The 16111-nt window shown below is 34.2% G+C and overlaps 1 protein-coding gene across 2 annotated transcripts; it reads right to left on the reverse strand.

The window, feature by feature from the left end:
- Positions 1 to 541: 541 nt before the first annotated feature.
- On the reverse strand, positions 542 to 1939 carry LOC116911318 (eukaryotic initiation factor 4A-II-like). 2 transcript variants are annotated; one of them, XM_032915232.1, is made up of 2 exons: positions 1694 to 1764; positions 542 to 1577 (listed from the first exon to the last, which is right to left on the reverse strand). In XM_032915232.1, exons 1-2 carry the CDS (start codon positions 1762 to 1764, stop codon positions 686 to 688), a joined length of 963 nt encoding a protein of 320 aa, XP_032771123.1. In that variant the 3' UTR covers positions 542 to 685. The 2 variants fall into 2 exon arrangements, with proteins under 2 accessions (XP_032771123.1, XP_032771122.1); XM_032915231.1 differs by having other exon boundaries at positions 542 to 1939.
- Positions 1940 to 16111: the final 14172 nt, after the last annotated feature.

Genomic DNA, 16111 nt, shown 5'->3' on the forward strand with positions numbered 1-16111 from the left:
TTACAACAGTGTCCTTTGCCTTACAGAAGCTTTGCAGTTTTATGAGATTCCATTTTTTTTAAAGTGAATATACAATTTTTATTTAACATTCAAACTTCATTAAGACATGTGCAATATGGCAATTTTACTGGGGGGTTGTTAACCCTACCTAGGATGATTGCTTGCTGAGGCTTAGCAACAGGGTCCAGTTCACACTTAGCACTAATTAAATACTTTATTGAATAAATACAATACCAACAAAATGCATTCAAATTTTCTCTAAAAAAAATCACTTTAAAGGCCTTTCTAGTCAGGCTAATAACACAATAAAGGCAGATATGCTAGTTTAACATAATTGGCTGATTTTATACAGCACTTATATCTTTTAGTCCACAAGTATATTATTAAATGATAGAGAACATCTAATACAACCATTTCTACATAACTAGTAAATGAATTTCTAAGAAAAGATTTTTAGACCCCATCTTTATACCCACCCCAACAGTCTAACTCTAAAGAGGATAAAGCCAATGCCTTTCCTCACAAGAGCTCAGGACTAAAGTCGCTTTGCTATCAGAATCTGTATTTGTGATCCGTTATGAGCATTGAGACAAGATTCAAATATTCTCAAAGAAGCACAATGCACGTTGTGATTGCCTATTCAGCAACAGCGAGCACTGCATTCCAAACTATCTCATCCCAGGAATTAAATTAGGTCAGCCACATTCATGGGCATTTCCTCCACTGTAGTATTGTAGAAAGTCTCAATGTCACGAAGAATCCTCTTGTCTGTTTCAGTAACAAAGTTTATAGCCACACCTTTCCTCCCAAATCGACCCCCTCTGCCAATTCTGTGAATATAGTTTTCACGATTGGTAGGTAGATCATAGTTTATAACCATGGACACTTGTTGCACATCAATCCCACGAGCCAACAAGTCAGTAGTGATCAGAACACAGCTTGACCCTGATCGGAATTCCCTCATGATGACATCTCTTTCCTTCTGGTCCATGTCACCATCCAGAGCAGAAACTGTGAAGTCCCTGGCATGCATTTTCTCTGTGAGCCAGTCCACCTTGCGCCTTGTATTGAGAAAAATAACTGCTTGTGCAATAGTCAAAGTCTCATACAGGTCACAAAGAGTGTCCATCTTCCACTCCTCTTGCTCAACATTAATATAAAATTGTTTAATTCCTTCAAGGGTCAATTCTTCCTTCTTCACCAGAATTCGAATTGGATCTCTCATGAATTTCTTGGTCACTTCTAGGACATCAGTTGGCATTGTGGCAGAAAGTAACACAACCTGAATGCTTGTATTTAATTTTTGGAAAATCTCATAGATCTGATCCTTAAACCCTCGGCTCAACATTTCATCTGCTTCATCCAAAACAAACATTTTGATCCATTTTGGAGAAAGGTATCTTCTGTTTAGCATATCAAATACTCTCCCGGGAGTGCCAACAACAATATGAGGGGCTTCAGCCTGCAACTTCTGCATTTCATTTCGAACATTTGTTCCTCCAATGCAAGCATGACAAGTTGCTCCCATATAATCTCCAAGAGCCAAAATGACCTTTTGGATCTGTTGAGCCAGTTCTCTGGTGGGGGCCAATACTAGTGCTTGGGTCTCCTTGAATTCAATCTCCAACTGTTGCAGGATGGAAATAGCAAATGTGGCTGTCTTGCCAGTACCTGACTGAGCTTGAGCAATCACATCATATCCTTTAATACATGGGATAATAGCTCTCTGCTGAATAGCTGAAGGCTTCTCAAAACCATAAGCATAGATGCCTCGAAGAAGGGACTCCTTTAAATTCATATCATCAAAGTTATCAACAATTTCATTCCAGTTGCTCTCGATGACACCATCGGGGTCCATTCCCTCTGGGCCGCCATGTTCTCTGTTGTAATCCGCGGAGCCACCAGACATGATCCGAAAACCCACTCAGCGCCCGACTGAAAAAACAGATTCCATTTTTTGACTCTTGATCGTAGAACATAAGCCATTGGTGTTTTGTTCAGGAAATTTTTTCCAGTGCCCATGTGTTTGAGAATCTTCCCCACGTTTTTTTCTAATAGTTTGAGTTTATCTCTTTTGATGTAGAGGTCCTTGATTCACTTGGATTTAAGCTTTGTACAGGGTGATAAGCATGAATCAATATGCATTCTTCGACATACTGACCTCCAGTTGAACCAGCACTATTTGCTGAAAATGCTATCTTTTTTCCATTGGATGGTTTTGGCTCCTTTGTCAAAAATCAAGTGACCATAGGTGTGTGGGTTCATTTCTGGGTCTTCAATTCTATTCCATTGGTCTATCTGTCTGTCTCTTTACCAATACCATGCAGTTTTTATCACTATTGCTCTGTAATACTGCTTGAGTTCAGGGGTAGTGATTCCCCCAGAAGTCCTTTTATTGTTGAGGATAGTTTTAGCTATCCTGGGTTTTTTGTTTTTCCAGATGAATTTGCAGGTTGTTCTGCCTAACTTTCTGAAGAATTGGATTGGTATTTTATTGGAGATTGCATTGAATCTGTAGATCGCTTTTGGTAAAATGGCCATTTTTACTATATTTATCCTGCCAAGCCATGAGCATGGGAGATCTTTCCATCTTCTGAGACCTTCAATTTCTTTCTTCAGACTGGAAGTTCTTGTCACACAGATCTTTCACTTGCTTCATAAAAGTCACACTGAGGTTTTTTTATATTATTTGAGACTATTATGAAGGGTGTCATTGCCCTAAGTTTTTCTCGGCTTTTTTTCTCCTATGTGTAGAGGAAGGCTACTGATTTATTTGAGTTAATTTTATATCCAGCCACTTTTCTGAAGATATTTATCAGGTTTAGTAGTTCTCTGGTGGAACTTTTTAGATCACCTAAACATACTATCATATCATCTGCAAATAGTGATATTTTTACTTCTTATTTTCCAATCTGTATCCCCTTGATCTCATTTTGTTGTCTGATTTCTCTCGATAGAACTTCAAGAACTATATTGAATGAGTAGGGAGAGAGTGGGCAGACTTGTCTAGTCCCTTATTTTAGTGGTATTGGTGTAAGTTTCTCTCCATTTAGTTTAATGCTAGCTAATGGTGATGTATATTCCTTTTACTATGTGTAGTTATGGGCCTTGATTTTCTATTCTTTCCAGGACTTTTATCAGGAAGGGGTGTTGAATTTTATCAAATGCTTCCTCAGCATCTAATGAAATGATCATGTGGTTTTTATCTTTCAGTTTGTTTATATAGTGGACTACATTGATGGTTTTTGTGTATATTAAACCCTCCCTGCATGCCTTGAATGCAGACTACTTGATCATGGTGGATAATTGTTTTGATGTGCTCTTGGATTCAGTTTGCCAGAATTTTATTGAGTATTATTGCGTCGATATTCATACTGTAAATTGGTCTGAAATTCTCTTTCTTTGTTGGATCTTTGTGTTTTAGGTATAAAAGTAATTGTGGCTTCATAGAAGGAATTTGGTAGTGCTCTATCTGTTTCAATTCCATGGAATAGTTTGGGTAGTATTGTTATGAGGTCTTCTATGAAGGTCTGATAGAATTCTGCACTGAACCTTTCTGGACCTGGGCTCTTTTTGGTTGGGAGACCTTTAATGACAGCTTCTATTTCGTTAGGAGTTGTGGGGTTGTTTAAATGGTTTATCTGTTCCTTATTTAACTTCAGTACCTGATATCTGTCTAGGAAATTGTCCATTTCTTGCAGATTTTCAAGTTTTGTTGAATATAGGCTTTTATAGTAAGATCTGATGATTTTTTGAATTTCCTCTGAATCTGTAGTTATGTCTCCCTTTTCATTTCTGATTTTGTAATTTGGACACACTCTCTGTGTCCTCTCATTAGTCTGGCTAAGGGTTTATCTATCTTGTTGATTTTCACAAATAACCAACTTTTGCTTCTGTTGATTTTTTTCTTTGGTCCTTTTTGTTCTACTTGGTTGATTTCAGCTCTGAGTTTGATTATTTCCTGTCTTTTACTCCTCCTGGGTGTATTTGCTTCTTTTTGTTCTAAAGCTTTTATGTTCTTTTAGGGTCTGTCCAGGATCTTCTGTCTTTCATATTCTCTGGTGAGCAGTCTGGTGTGATTCTGATTGGTCTGCCTTTATATGTTACTTGACTTTTTCCCCTTACTGCTTTTAATATTCTTTCTTTGTTTTGTGCATTTGGTATTTTTAGTATTATGTGATGGGAGGAGTTGCTTTCGGGCGTGTAGTCTTTCCTGTCTACAGCTGTTCCTGTGGACCTGTGTCCTTAGTCCACCAGGCAGGTCGCTTGGAGCAGAAATGTTGGTCTTATCTGTTGTCCCACGGCTCAAGTTGTTCATGGTGGGCTTCTTTTGAGCTGTCCATGAGGGTGGCAACCAGGAGGGCCTGTGTGGCCTTTTCTTGGAGCCCCTGTGCACCGGGCTCCCAGATGGTGTTAAATGTTTTCCTCTGGAGTCAGAAATGAGGGCAGAGTGTAGTCTCTTCTGGCTTCCCAGGTGTGACTGCCCCTCTGCATGTTTAGCTCTCCCTTCCATGGGATTTGGTTGCTGAGAACTGTTGACTGGCTTGCTTCAGAACCGGGCGGTGTCTGAACTTCAGGGGACCTGCCGCTTGAGTCCCATATCTTCTGGTTCCCAAAGGCCCTATACAGTTTCCTCTTGGGCCAGGGTGGGTAGGGGTGGGCAACATTTGTGGTCTCTCCTGCTCTGCAGTCTCAGGAGTGCCCACCTGTCCAGGCGGTGAGTTCTCTCTCTCAAGGTGTTTGGGTGCAGTGAGCTGTGGAACGGGTCAGCGAGGATTTTATTTTAGTCTTAAATAAATTAATTACAGGACTTTTCAAGTTGGAAAAAGAAAATTCTAATCATACTAAATATGTTCTTAAATCTTTTGTAATAACAACTGGAGTTGCTCAACTAAGTTTAATGTGTGTTTGTGTGTATTTGTGTGTGTGTGTGTGTGTGTGTGTGTGTGTGTGTGTACATTTCTCAGAAATGATTGCATGAGAAATGGCTGAGTCACAAAGATAACATTAAAAGCAATTACAACATTTTTAAGTTAACTATTTTTTTTTTCATTTTTGTTTTCTGGGTATGACATTTGGACACTCTATTCCTTAGGATGCTTCCTACATGTTTCTGTTTAATCTAATATTAATTTTACCAGCTTTATATAATGTAGCAGGCTTCTGGTAGCTATGTTTAGAGATCAATGTCCTCATGTATTTCTCTGCCATTTTGAGACATTGAAAAGAATCATAATTATTTTTTGCCATTGTCTATAATACAGAATAAGACTTTTTGGAAAGTTAAATGTGCACATATGACCATTCATTTCCTTAGATCTTACATCAGAGTTACCTAGAAGTCAGCTTTAATGTTTTAAGACATACCAGATTCCAAAAGAATGTACATTTCTATGCCAATTTCTCTTCAGTTATTGATTTTAAATGTTTTATCTGCTAAATTCTTTTATCATGATAAAGTAATTGAGGTAATTTATTCAATTTTCTAACTGCCACAAAATATAGTTTTTCATGTTTAGATATTTAAAATATTAAATAATTTCATTAACAATTGAAAATAGTTTACTCCTTTATATCAAATTTAATGTAAGACAACAGTTTCAAATTATTTTCAGTAAAATGCTTAGTATGGATGACAAGATGAAAATATGTATATGACTACATATTCTTCATCAGAACATTGGGAAAGAAACTTGACAAAGTTAAGTTTAAAACACATCTTTTGGTTATTGAAAGTCTATGGTTTTACTAAACTATATGTGCACATCCCAGCTCCCACACACACAAAAACACACAAACACATACACACACACAAGATGAATCTCAACCTTTAGAGAGAACTTTCCTATGTATCTAAGTGATAAAATACTGTAAAATGGTGTAAGTGATATTAATGCCTTAAAATGAGAGCATGCTAATTAGCTCAATTTCTAGTCCTGTAAATAAAATTTTAGATAATATCAGTAGAATTTTCTATATTTGCCAAAAAATCAATAAAAAAGCATCATACTATATAATTTCAAATTATTTGTAAGGAAAAAATTTATTCTATGGAAAAAATTTGTACACCAATTCAAAAATGCAGAAACTGTTTTTCAGAAAATTCTCTTATATCAACTGAACATTTATTATCTCGAAGAAAATATCTAACTTACATTAACTGAACATTTATTAGTCTATGAAGAAAACATCTAACTTGAAACAACCCTGAATGTATGATAGTCTTTCTAGTATGCTCTCTTTTTAGCCAGACTGTCATCTTCCCTCTGGAGACAAGGAATAATAAAACAGGAAAAAAAATCCGACAAATTTTAATTCCTAATTTGATGCTGAAGCAGTAATGCCTCTGCCAATAAATGTGTCAGCCTAATGGTGGATAACATAGTGATGTTTGTGAAATGTGATAGTGAAAAGATATTTCTACGTATTTTCGTTATAAATGTTGTATAAATGTTGACCTCTATGCAGCCCCTTAGAGATTTAGGTATCTGGTTGAATATCCTAGACAGGTGTTATTATATCACTATATCAGCACATATGACTTTTGAAACTTTGCTCTTAAAAATGACACCATTTATGGGATCCATAAAGAAAATGGTTTCTCTGGAGTTTTAGGTGATTCTAGTGAAATATTGAAAACTATGTTACATTAAATATACTATCACTGGAACTGTCCTCTAAGGAGAATTAAAATTAAAATGTGTTGGCAGTAACATACCATCATGTAGTCTATTCCTAAATTAAATGAAATAATTTAGAAAATTAAAATGTGAAGAAAATAAAATGTGAGGATGATATTTACATGTGATTGTCTAAATTTTTTACTTCAAGGAGTTTTTTAAATGTTTCATTTTCTTTCTTTACAATGCATTGTTGTAAAATAAAAGGTGAGTATGTTGACATGTGACATTTTAGATAGTTTTTTACATGTTTCATTTTATTTTTTTCAAAGCACTATTTAAAAAATTTACTTAAGTTACATTAAAAGTGGTCAATTATTCTTTATTATATTTTCTCATTTTCACTTTAATGTTAAGCTTAGTAATCCTGAAAGATGAAGAGAAATTGGAGGCATTTAAATTTTTCAAATTAGAGTGTAATTATTATCTGTATGTCATTGAATCAAGTGAATCAAGTAATTTACTGTCACCAAGAAATCAACTATCATAGAAATACATGATTAATTGGCATGGTTTTCCTGACTTCTACAACTTTTTCTTTCCTTCTTAGTGCTTCTGCTTAATTCTTTATCATTCCAGTAAATGTTGAAAGGCAATCTCATGTTCCCAGTGTAAATTTAAGTTTAAACTTCATGAAAAGAATTTAGAACAAAGAAGTCTGAATTTTTAGAGTATTTCATCAGATATGAAATTTAATAAACAGAATAAAGATTATCTAACGATCATTGCTCCAAGAGTAGATGAAGTCATATTAAAACAATAGAAGCCTATTTAATGCTACACTGAAGTATTGTTAATATATGATAGCATGGTTGCCAACACTAATTCTTGAGATTAGTTTTTATAATTCTCTATTGAGGAACAGCTTATACTCTCTTCTATGAATTATATTTCTCCTCAAAATGTACTTGAAAAATATAAATACAAAAAGCAGTAAAATTTAACTAGAAAATGTTATTCTCTGGAATAATAGACAAAACAGTCAATATTTAACATTGTTTCCAAGGAATATTTAGGCTCTAACAAAGTGGCGATATCTTCACCAAATCACTTCTGAAAAATATTGGCATACAATTAATATTTTTGTAAATTTTCCTACTTTATTGTTTAGTCATTTATCAGATTAAAACTATAAAAATTATGGTAAAACTGTTTTTAAAGTTGTGGTGATTTTCCATTTACAAAATTGCTTTGAAAACTTCTAGGCAAGTAATTTTCCTTCTCTGCATTTGCTATGCTTTGCTCTTTTCAACATCTCCAAGAATTTACTTCATATATTAAAAAACTACTTTGCTATCATGAATACTGTCACATTTACTACTTCTACAGAAAGAGATAAGGCCTACAGAACAAAATACTTAATATGGCATTTGTGAATCCAAACCAAGATTTATGAAAGGAAAAAAATTAAGAGAAATAATCTAATTCACTATTATATTAACTTACATTAGTATTTCTAATTTGGATTTATAAACAACACCTTTTACAAAGTATATTCTTAGCAATAAAATTGTCACACTCTTTCAAATATACTGTTTAGAGAACCACTGTCTTCAATGAAAGGACTTTGTTGAGAAAGATATCTTCTTGTTAGAGTGATGGCTCAGTGGTTAAGAACACTAACTGCTCTTCCAGATGTCCTGAGTTCAATTCCCAGCCACTACATGATAGATTGTAACCATCTGAAATGGGATATGATACCATCTTCTGGTGTGTCTGAAGAAAGTAAAAGTGTACTCAAATACACAAAATGATAAATCATATTTATATATATATGAGGTAGTTTTACATTGAAATCACTGAAAATAATAATGCAATCCCCAAAGAATATTGAGTATAGTTGATATTACTCACTATTTATCTATTTATCTCCATGGAAAGCAATACTATAAATTATTGAACCTGCCAGAGACTCGCTTATTCTCTGCAATCAGACAAGTTACATCTCTGTATAAAGTATGTTTTCAGATGAGGGGTAAAAGTTGAGCTAGGGTTAAGAATACGAATTTAAAAGGCCTTTAGTAGTATATCCCTTTACCTCCAATTTTGAAACAATTCCCTGGCCTCTCTCACTACCTCTCCTTAAACCTGATTCCAGTCCCATTCTAGTCCCCTTCCCACCTTCTCATTCACTCAGTCATCCCCTTTAATTCACCTCTGATTGCCTTTTCCCTTTCTGAATGAGTTTCAAGTACCCTCCTTTGAACTTTTCTCATTATTTAGCATCTTTGTATATGAGGCTTGTGGTGGGGGCATCATGTACTTTATGGCTAGTATCTATTTCTAAGTGAGTATCAAGTCTAAAAGTTCCCTGGTAGAAATTTTATGGTCACATATGTACACTGTCATGTCATCTGTGAAAATTGATTCTTTGATGTCTTCCTTTCCAATTTGTAATCCCCTGATCTGCCGCAGTTGTCTTATTGCTATACGTAGGATTTCAAACACTGTATTAAAAAGATAGAAAGAAAGTAGAAAGTCGTGTTCTGTCTCTGATTTTAGTGGAATTGCATTAAGATTTTATCCACTTAATTTGATATTGGTATTGGATTACTGGATGCTGTTTTTTATTATAGTTTAGGCATGTTCTCTGTTTCCCTGATAGCTCTAAGACTTAACATGAACTGGTGTTGGATTTTTTTCAGTGTCTAATTATGCAATTTTTACTTCAGTTTGTTTATGGGGTGGATTACATTCATGGATTTTCACATATTGAACCATCCCTGTATTCTTAGAATGAAACCTACTTGATCATGTTGGATGATGTTTTGCTATGTCGTTTTGTTCAGTTTACCAGTATTATTTTGAGTACTTTTGCATAAATGTTCAGAAAAATTGCTTTGAAATTCTTTTTTTTTCTTCAGTCTTCGTGTATTTTATGTATTAAGGTGACTAAGGTCTCATAGAATGAGCCATATCTGTTCTGCTTCTATTTTGTGGCCTTGTTTAAGGAGTAATGGTATCAGCTTTTCTCAAGTCTGTACTAATTCTGCTACAAAATAACCTCTTTCTATCCTTTTTGTTTTGTGTGTCTGGTGGGGGGACACTGTTCATGATTCTATCACTGCTTCTATTTACTTAGGTGTTATATAATTATTTAGATTGTCTACCTAATGTTGATTTATTTTCGGTAAGTGGAATTTACAAGAAACATCACTCATTACATACAGTTTTTCAAATTTCTGGAATACAGATTTTTGAAGTAAAACCTAATGATTCTTTGAATTTCCTGAGTATCTGTTATATGTTCCCTTTTTCATTTCTGATTTTGCTAATTTTGACATTTCTCTCTGTTTTTTAGTTAGTTTGGTTAAGTATTTGTTGATTTAGAATTTTTTCAAGGAACCAAATTTTATCTGTTCATTTTTGTATTGTCCTGTTTGCTTCTAATTAATTTCATTCCTGAGTTTGGTTATTTCCTGCAACTTACATTGGGTGTTTTTTTGATTTTTCTTCTTTTTTTCTAGAGCTTTCAGTTGTGCTGTTAATTTGGTAATATGAGGTCTTTGAAATTTCTTTATGAAGATAGTTAATGCTAGGGACTTTTCTCTTAACATAAATTTCATCCTGTCTTACAAATTTGTATACATTGATCCTTCATTTTCATTGAATTCTAGAAATTCTTTGATTTTTTTTTTTTTTTGTGGTCATTGAGTACAAAGTTGTTCGTTTTCCATGAATTTCTCATCTTTCTGTGGTTTCTTTTGTTGTTGAAGCTTAGCTTCAATCCATGGCAATCTCATAAGATATAATATCTTATTTCAGTCATCTTTTATGTGTCAAAGCTTCCTTTCTGACCAAATACATGATCTATTTTGGAACTAGATCAGTTCAATCACTCTCTAAATATATAGACTGAATATTGCAGTTGGACAAAAAAGTATACTAGGTAAGAGATGCTCTATAGCAGTGTGCTCAGAACATTCATTTCTGCTTATTCAGAATATCTAATATTACACATGTTGAAAATATATCACATTGTCAAGAGCATTATCAAAAAATTATATGGCAGAACATTATGAAGTATTGAATTGCATTGGTGAAACTATAGCCTTTGACATGGATAGTGCTAGAAGATCATATAGATTTAACATAAGAAATATTAAATAAAAATTTATTAATTAAATATTAAATATTAATTAAATAACGAAGAAATGAGAAGATACCTATTTAAGGCTTTTAAAAGTCCATGTAACAGTGCAGGATGTTGTGACTATTACAAATTTATATCAGAAATAGAAATGAATTGTTATTGTGTATAGATAACTTTAAAAATTATAACTAGTGAAAAAAATTATGGCTGTCAGTTTAAAATGATTGTATTGGTCATATATTAGAGTTAAGTCATAAAAAGAACAAGAAATTTGGTACATAATGTTGAATAGTGAAGATAATAATGATTATAAACTTAATTTTGTGCTTGCTCCTTGTTGTCCAAGGAATTGGTTTTATTTAAATTTTAATTAAAATTACATGCAATCAAATGTGTGAGTAGACAGAGACTTCATACTTACAGTATTGCCTAGAAAATTATTTTATAATTGAGAAACACTTGTATTAAACCTTTGGTATAGTCGAACATGTTTCTAATGATATTTTTAGTAGTACTTTACTCAAACTATTTCTGTACAAAATATTTATTTAAAATATGTCTTTATATTTTTAAGGCAATAATGATGTTACAGACAAATAATAGTTCTGATTAGCTAAATAAATTAATTAGTCATTTAGAAGTTATAAAATGAGGACTATAGAGAAGGCTCACTGTGACTGTGCTTACTATGCAAGTTGCAGTAGCTAAAATCATATTACCCAGACTCTACATAAATGTAGTCATGTACAGAACTACATGTATACATGTATAGAAATGTAGTCATGTATATTGCTGATGCTGGCACCTGGGTGTATGGAGACTAGAGGAGGAAGTGGTGGAGGTGTTTAGGACAGATCCATGATCATCTATGCTAGAAAATTGGTGAGCTTCAGATTCATTAAATGACTCTTTTTTTTTAGAAACTAAGGTAGGGATATGATTGTGGAATATATTCTAATATTAATCTAACGTATGACTTCTGCACATACACACACTGATTATTGTTTATTAATACACGTAATCGCATACACAATATCATATTCTCCAACCTACCTCCTGGCCCTAGCATTCCCCTACACAGAGACATTGAGCCTTGACAGGACCTCAGGCATCTCCACCACTGTCACCTAACAAGTCAATCCTCTGCAACATTTGTGGCTGGAGCCATAGGTCCATCCCTGTGTATTTTTGAGATGGTGTTTTAATCCTGGGAACTCTGATGGGTTCGTATGGTTGATATTGTTCTTCTTTTTATGGGGTTGCAAACCCCTTGAGATTCTTCAGTCCTTTTTCTAACTCCCCCATTTGACATCCTTTTCTCAGTTAAATTCTTAGCTGAAAGCATAATCATCTGTATTTGTTAAGCTCAGGCAAAGTCTTTCAGGCTCCTGTTAGTATGGAATTCTTGGCATACACAATATTACCTAGTTGTAATGGCTGTATATGGGATGGATCTGCAGGTAGGGCAGTGTCTGGAGAGCCCTTCCTTCAGTCTCTGCTCCACATGTTGTCTCGATATTTTCTCTATGAGTATTTTTGTTTCCCCTTCTAAGAAGATCTGAAACATCCATACACTGGTCTTCCTTCTTCTTCAGCTTCATTTGGTCTGTGAATTTTCTCTTGGGTAATCCAAGGTTTTGGGCTAATATCCACTTAACAGTGAGTGCATACAATGTGTCTTCTTTTGTGATTGGTTTACCTCACTCAGGATGATATTTTCTAATTCTATCCATTTACCTATGAATTTCAAGTCACTGTTTTCAAAGGCTACTCAGCTTTTACTCAGTACTTCATTGTGTAAATGTACCTGATTTTCTGTGTAAAAATTCCTCTGTTGAGGGATATCTGCGTTCTCTCCAGCTTCTGGTTATTGTAAATAAGACTACAATGAATATAATGGAACATCTTTTGGGTATGTGCCCAGGAGTGGTGTAACTGGGTCCTCAAGTACTGTTATGTCTAACTTTCTGAAGAACCACCAGACAGCTTTCCAGAGTGGTTGCACCAGCTAGCAATCTCACCAACAATTGAGAAGTCTTCCTCCTTCTGAATGTCCTTGCCAGCATGTGCTGTCACCTGAGTTTTTGTTCTTATACATTCTGACTAGTGTGAGGTGGAAGCTCATAATTGTTTTGTTTGGCATTTCACTGATTACTAAGAAAGTTGAACATTTCTTTAGGTACTACTTGGCCATTTGAGATTCCACATTTACAATACTTTGTTTAGCTCTGTACTCAATTTTCCTAAGATTATTTGATTCTAAGGAGTCTAACTTCTTGAGTTCTTTGTATATATTGGATAGTAGCCAACTATCACATGTAGGATTGTTAAAGATTTTTTCCCCAATTTTTTGGTTGCCATTTTGTCCTAATAACATTGTCCTTTGCCTTACAAATGTTTTTCTATTTCATGAGGTCCCATTTATTGATTTTTGATCTTACAGTGTAAGCAATTGCTGTTCTGTTCAGGAAAATTTACACTCTGGCCATGTGTTGGAGACACTTCTCCACTTCCTCTCCTATTAGCTTCAGTGTATCTGGTTTTATGAGGAGGCCGTTGGTCCATTTGGACTTGAATTTTTTGCATGGAGATAAGAATGAATCTATTTGCATTTTTCTAAGTATTGACCTCAAGTTGAACCAGCACAATTTGTTGAAAATGCTGTCTATTTTCCAGTGGATGGTTTTAGCTACTTTGTCAAAGATCATATGGTCATAGGTGTGTGGTTTTTATTTATGGATCCTCAGTTGGAATCCATTGATCAACATGCCTATGTCTGTATCAATACCATACAGCTTGTTTCACTATTGCTTTGTAATACAGCTTGAGGTCAGGGATGCTAATTCCCCCAGAAGTTATTAAATTGTTGAAGATGGGTTTTGCTAGGGTTTATTTTTTGTTATTCCAAATTAGTATGCAAATTGTTTCTTCTAACTCTGTGAAGAATTGAATTGGAATTTTTATTGTGATTGCATTGAATCTATATATTGCTTTGGCAAGATGGACATTTTTACTATATTAATCTTGCTAATCCATGAGCACGGGAGATATTTCCATATTTTGAGATCTTCTTTAATTTCTTTCTTCAGAGATTTGAAGTTCTTGTCATACAGATTTTTACTTGACTGGTTAGAATCACACCAAGTATTTTATAGTATTTGTGATTATTCTGAAGGGTGTTGTTATGTAACTTCTTTCTTAGCCTGTTTATCCTTTGAGTAGAGGAAGGCTACTGATTTGCTTTAGTTAATTTTATAACCAGCCACTTTGCTGAAACTTTATCTGCTGTAGGAGTTCTGTGGCAGAATTTTGGGGGTCTCTTATGCATACAATCATATCATCTACAAATGGTGTTATTTTGATTTATTCCTTTCCAATTTGAATCACTTTCACATCCTTTGGTTGTCTAATTGCTCAGAGTATGATTTCTATGACTATATTGAAAAGGTAGGGAGAGAGTGGAAAGCCTTGTCGAGTCTCTGATTTTCATCAGTTTGCTTCAAGTTTCTCTCCACTTAGTTTGATGTTGGCTACAGGTTTGTTGTAAAATGCTTTTATTATATTTATGTATAGGTCTTGAATTCCTAATCTTTCCAAGGCTTCTAACATGAAGGGGTATTAAATTTTGTCAAAGCCTTCTCAACATCTAATAAGATTATCATGTGAATTTTTTTGAATTTGTTTATATAGTGAATAACTTTGGTGGATTGCTATATTTTGAACCTTTCCTGTATTCCTGTCATGAAGCCTACTTGCTCATTATGAATGATCTTTTTTGGTGTGTGTATGTGTGTCTGTGTGTGTATGTGTGTGTGTGTGTGTGTGTGTGTGTGTGTGTGTGAGAGAGAGAGAGAGAGAGAGTGTTTATGTTCTTGGATTTGGTTCGTGAGAATATTATTGAATAATTAGCATTGATATTCATATGGATATTTGGCTGAAGATTTATTTTGTTATTGTGTCTTTTTGTGGTTTAGGTATAAGTGTAATTGTAGCTTCATAAAACAAATTTGGTATTGTTCCTTCTTTTTCTATTTGGTGGAAGAGTTTGGAGAGTATTGGTATTAGGTATTCTGTAAAGGTCTAATAGAATTCTCCCCAAACCCATCTGGTCCTGGGCTTTTCTTGATTAGGATATTTTATTGACTGCTTCTGTTTCTTTAGGAGTTATGGGACTGTTTAGATGGTTTATCTGATCCTGATTTAATTTGGTACCTGATATGTGTCTAGGAAATTGTCCATTTCATCCAGGTTTTCCAGTTTTATTGAATATAGGCTTTTGTAGTAGGAGCTGATGATTTTCTGAATTTCCTCAATTTCTGTTTTTTTTTTCCCTCCCTTTTCATTTCTGTCTTTGTTGATTTGGATACTGTCCCTTTACCCTTTCTTAGTCTGCCTAAGGGTCTATCTATCTCGTTGATTATCTCAGAAAACCATCTCATGGTTTTGTTGATTCTTTGTATAGTCCTTTTTGTTTCTACTTGGTTGATTTCTGCCCTGAGTATGATTATTTCCTGCCATCTTCTTGGGTGTATTTGCTTCTTCTCGATTTATATCTTTTAGATGTGTTGTCAAGCTGCTATTGTATGCTCTCTTCAGTTTCTTTTTGAAGGCACTCAGAGCTATGATTTTTCCTCTTAGCACTGCTTTCATTGTGTCTCATGAGTGTGTCATGTCTTCATTTTCATTAAATTCTAAAAATTCTTTAATTTCTTCCTTTATTTCTTTCTTGGTCAAGTTATCATTGACTACAGTGTTGTTCAAATTACATGTGAATGTGGCCTTTCTGTTATTTTTGTTTTTATTGAAGACCAGCCTTAGTTTGTGGTGATCTGGTAGGATACATGTGATTATTGCTATATTCTTGTATCTATTAAGGCCTGTGTTTATATGGTCAATTTTTGAGAAGGTACCATGAGGCGCTGAGTAGAAGTTATTTTCCTTTGTTTTAGAATAAAATGTTCTATAAATATTGGTTAGATGCATTTGGTTTATAGTTTCTGTTAGTTTTTCTGTCTCTGTTTAGTTTCTGTTTTCATGATCTGTAGACTGATGAGAGTGGCATGTTGAAATTTCTCATTATTATGATGTGCAATGGGGTCTTTCAGCTTTAGTAAAGTTTTTGTTATGAGTGTGGGTGTGCTTTCATTTGGAGCATAGATATTCACAATTGTGAGTTCATCTAATTGGATTTTTTCCTTTGATGAGTATGTAGTGTCCTTCCATATCTATTTTGAGAAATTTTGGCTAAGAGTTAATTTATTTGATATTAAAATGCATACTCTAGACTGTTTCTCTTTTCCTTGTCCTTTACCCTCAGGAACTGGCTGTCTTTGCTACT

Source organism: Rattus rattus, chromosome 10 (assembly GCF_011064425.1).
Source record: "Rattus rattus isolate New Zealand chromosome 10, Rrattus_CSIRO_v1, whole genome shotgun sequence".
Classification (NCBI taxonomy): Eukaryota; Metazoa; Chordata; class Mammalia; order Rodentia; family Muridae; genus Rattus; species Rattus rattus.